The sequence below is a fragment of the Sinocyclocheilus grahami genome, unplaced genomic scaffold, assembly GCF_001515645.1.
Source record: "Sinocyclocheilus grahami isolate Dianchi unplaced genomic scaffold, SAMN03320097.WGS_v1.1 scaffold2307.1, whole genome shotgun sequence".
Classification (NCBI taxonomy): Eukaryota; Metazoa; Chordata; class Actinopteri; order Cypriniformes; family Cyprinidae; genus Sinocyclocheilus; species Sinocyclocheilus grahami.
This window is the reverse complement of record NW_015507486.1, coordinates 41,600-46,124: the sequence shown is the minus strand read 5'-3', so window position 1 is coordinate 46,124 and position 4,525 is coordinate 41,600. Positions and strand designations below refer to the sequence as shown.

General features: G+C 41.2%; 1 protein-coding gene across 1 annotated transcript in view; it reads right to left on the bottom strand.

Annotated features, from left to right (window-relative positions):
• Positions 1-3,673, bottom strand: part of LOC107574682 (TRIO and F-actin-binding protein) — a gene marked incomplete at its 3' end in the record, with an annotated part of 18,015 nt that extends 14,342 nt beyond the window's left edge. Inside the window, exon 1 of the mRNA XM_016261118.1 lies at positions 3,608-3,673. Within this exon, the coding sequence (XP_016116604.1) occupies positions 3,608-3,616 (9 nt within the window). The remainder of the gene's footprint in view (positions 1-3,607) is intronic.
• Positions 3,674-4,525: the final 852 nt, after the last annotated feature.

The following is a 4,525-nucleotide window of genomic DNA, read 5'->3' as shown; positions in this document are numbered from 1 at the left end:
ACTGACTATCTATCTATCTGACTGACTGACTGACTATCTATCTCTCTTTCTATCTGACTGACTATCTATCTCTCTATCTATCTGACTGACTATCTATCTCTCTATCTGACTGACTATCTATCTCTCTATCTGACTGACTGACTGACTGACTATCTATCTAGAGAGAGAGAGAGAGAGATAGTCAGTCAGTCAGTCAGATAGAGAGATTCACTTTCGCCAGAAAGTCGTGTATGCCTAAGGTTGAAAATAGATGATGTTTATAGTGAATGCCCCTATGAATGGTCTTATTTTTACGATTTAGTTTTAATCCAAATGATGTGTGCTAAGTGAGTGAACATCAAAGATCACACAACAGAAGTGCGCACACGCTCTCTCTCTCTCTCTCTCGGTCTCCCTACCATTAAGTAACTTGTGCATTGTTTTACTTACTTGTTTTTGACAGATAGAAAGATAGTCAGATAGATAGTCAGTCAGTCAGATAGATAGATAGATAGATAGTCAGTCAGATAGATAGTCAGTCAGTCAGTCAGATAGATAGATAGATAGTCAGTCAGTCAGATAGATAGAGAGATAGTCAGATAGATAGATAGAAAGATAGTCAGTCAGTCAGATAGATAGATAGATAGTCAGTCAGTCAGATAGACAGATAGAAAGATAGTCAGTCAGATAGATAGATAGATAGAAAGAAAGATAGTCAGTCAGTCAGATAGAAAGATAGTCAGTCATCTGACTGACTGACTATCTATCTGACTATCTTTCTATCTATCTATCTGACTGACTATCTTTCTATCTATCTGACTGACTGACTGACTATCTTTCTATCTATCTATCTATCTGACTGACTGACTGACTGACTATCTATCTCTCTATCTATCTGACTGACTATCTTTCTATCTGACTGACTGACTATCTTTCTATCTATCTATCTATCTATCTGACTGACTGACTGACTATCTTTCTATCTATCTGACTGACTGACTGACTGACTGACTATCTTTCTATCTATCTATCTATCTGACTGACTGACTATCTTTCTATCTATCTATCTATCTGACTGACTGACTGACTGACTATCTATCTGTCTATCTATCTGACTGACTATCTTTCTATCTGACTGACTGACTATCTTTCTATCTATCTATCTATCTATCTGACTGACTGACTGACTGACTGACTATCTTTCTATCTATCTGACTGACTGACTGACTATCTTTCTATCTATCTGACTGACTGACTGACTATCTTTCTATCTATCTGACTGACTGACTGACTATCTTTCTATCTATCTGACTGACTGGCTATCTATCTATCTGACTGACTGACTGTCTATCTATCTGACTGACTATCTTTCTATCTGACTGACTATCTTTCTATCTATCTGACTGACTGACTGACTGACTGACTATCTTTCTATCTATCTGACTGACTGACTGACTATCTTTCTATCTATCTGACTGACTATCTATCTGACTTTCTATCTATCTGACTGACTGACTATCTATCTATCTATCTGACTGACTGACTATCTATCTATCTATCTGACTGACTGACTATCTATCTATCTATCTGACTGACTGACTATCTATCTATCTATCTGACTGACTGACTATCTATCTATCTGACTGACTGACTGACTGACTATCTATCTGACTGACTGACTGACTAACTGACTATCTATCTATCTATCTGACTGACTGACTATCTATCTATCTGACTGACTGACTGACTGACTATCTATCTGACTGACTGACTGACTAACTGACTATCTATCTATCTATCTGACTGACTGACTATCTATCTATCTGACTGACTGACTATCTTTCTATCCGACTGACTATCTATCTGACTGACTGACTGACTATCTATCTGACTGACTATCTTTCTATCTATCTATCTATCTGACTGACTATCTTTCTATCTATCTATCTATCTGACTGACTAACTAACTATCTATCTGACTGACTAACTAACTAACTATCTATCTGACTATCTCTCTATCTATCTGACTGACTATCTATCTTAGTCACTGGTGATGGGTTGGGTACTGTGCGCTTTACCACGGTTTACTCTGATCATTAGCTCCTGTGTAGTTCAGTAATAGCAGCATGTGTCTGGACAGGCCATGTTTCTGATTACCCAGCAGGCATTGGGGTTCATGCAGAAATATGACCAACTCAGAATGAGTCAACCGAGCAGCCGAGCTTCAACAAAAGCTCGTACTGAATGAAATGGCTACTGATTCATAGCTCATCCTATCAAATGATTCCTCATGATCCAGTAGCCGGATAGCACTCATACATCACAGAGACGTCTACTTGACATCTGCAAGAGTGTTTGCTCATCAGATGTCAAACAGACGTATATTAGATGCCTTTAAGATGCTTGTGATTTAGAATGCATGCAAACCTGACATCTTACAGACGTCTGTACACAGCAGATGCTTTCCAGATCAAGTCCCAGAGAGATCTCTTGATCTGGAAAGCATCTGGATATAAAAAAAATAAAAGTTTACCCAACTCATTTGTTACTTATGCACATTTTTAGAAATTGAACTGAATTTTTAAATCGAATTGAATGTATGTGCATTTATGCACAACCATCCAGCGCTTTGTAATGCAATATTCCAAAATGCGCATAAAAAATAGGTGTAAACCAGGATGCAGGACACACAATCAATGTATTTAACTGTAAGTTATGAATCTGAGCGCCACTGCGTTGGTGTGTATTTACATCATGCGGGGTGTGTCGCGCGCGCGCAGAAACACACACATATATATAATAACAACAAGTTGTGTTTGCTCACGAACCACACACACACACACACAGCCCGATTTACAGGTCAGCGGAAGCGAGCGGCCAATCAGAGCCGCCCAGCGCAGCACAGCAACCAATCGGAACCGCGCTAGGTAGCGCGGTAGCCAATCAGAACAACCTAGAGCAACACAGCAACCAATTAGAACCGCACAGCGCAGCTCAGCAACCAATCAGAACCGCGCCATTCAATCGGCTCATTGTAAATCCGTCTACTAATAAAATCGTGAGGACAACCTCAGTACGTTAGCTCTAAACTCTCACGGTAATATAAAGGCTAAAATTTAGTCCCAGACTTAATTTAATCTTAATTTATCTTAATTTAAAGGCTAAACAAGATTGTTTTTCATGCCCCACTGGCAGATATTTTTAAGCAAACACTAAAAAACAAGACATAATATCTTAAATGCATCCCGATTCAAGGACTTTTACGTGTTTATACTAGAAAACAAAGCAAAAATCCTAACAAAATCAATTTTTTATGATTGTTTTAAGCAAAAACTAAAAACAATACATAATATCTTAAGTCTTTTTCGCTAGTCAAGTAAATGCATCCCGATTCAAGAACTTTTAGAAAACAAGACGAAAATCCTAAGGAAGGAAATCATTTGTCGCAGTGCACACAGGAGATGTTGTAGGCAGAACGATCACTATTCAGTTCACTTGTGTGTTCTACGGAAGATGGTCAGTCTTACAGGTTTGGTACAACAATGGTGAGTAAATGATGACAGCGTTGTTCATTAGTGGGTGAGTGATCTCTTGGATCGTGAGTGAGTGTCATGTGTTTATGACGTGCCTGTTGCATTGGTTCTTCATCGGTCTGCTCCACGCTGCAGGAGAAATACACCGACGGTCTGTGCGTTTTCTGCAGAACAAACACACACGTGGTGAGCAACGATGGAACTACAGCGCCTCCGCAGGTGCACGGAGGTATTACTGTACCTGGTTCTGTCCCGACGCTCTGGACGGGTTCCTGCCGGACTCCGTCTGATCCGCGGCCGGACTGCTTGCTCTCTGCCACAAACACAGGTGAAATACATGACACGAGCAGCTGACGCACAGGTTAACGCTCTCGGACCTCGGCAGACGTGCGTGTAAACACGAGACACCATGTGTGTTTCGATAACTATAACGAATTTGTAATCGCGCTTAAAAATACGATTCAGATTCAAGAACTTTTAGAAAACAAGACGAAAATCCTAAGGAAGGAAATCATTTGTCGCAGTGCACACAGGAGATGTTGTAGGCAGAACGATCACTATTCAGTTCACTTGTGTGTTCTACGGAAGATGGTCAGTCTTACAGGTTTGGTACAACAATGGTGAGTAAATGATGACAGCGTTGTTCATTACTGGGTGAGTGATCTCTTGGATCGTGAGTGAGTGTCATGTGTTTATGACGTGCCTGTTGCATTGGTTCTTCATCGGTCTGTTCCACGCTGCAGGAGAAATACACCGACGGTCTGTGCGTTTTCTGCAGAACAAACACACACGTGGTGAGCAACGATGGAACTACAGCGCCTCCGCAGGCGCACGGAGGTATTACTGTACCTGGTTCTGTCCCGACGCTCTGGACGGGTTCCTGCCGGACTCCGTCTGATCCGCGGCCGGACTGCTCGCTCTCTGCCACAAACAGAGGTGAAATACATGACACGAGCAGCTGACGCACAGGTTAACGCTCTCGGACCTCGGCAGACGTGCGTGTAAACACGAGA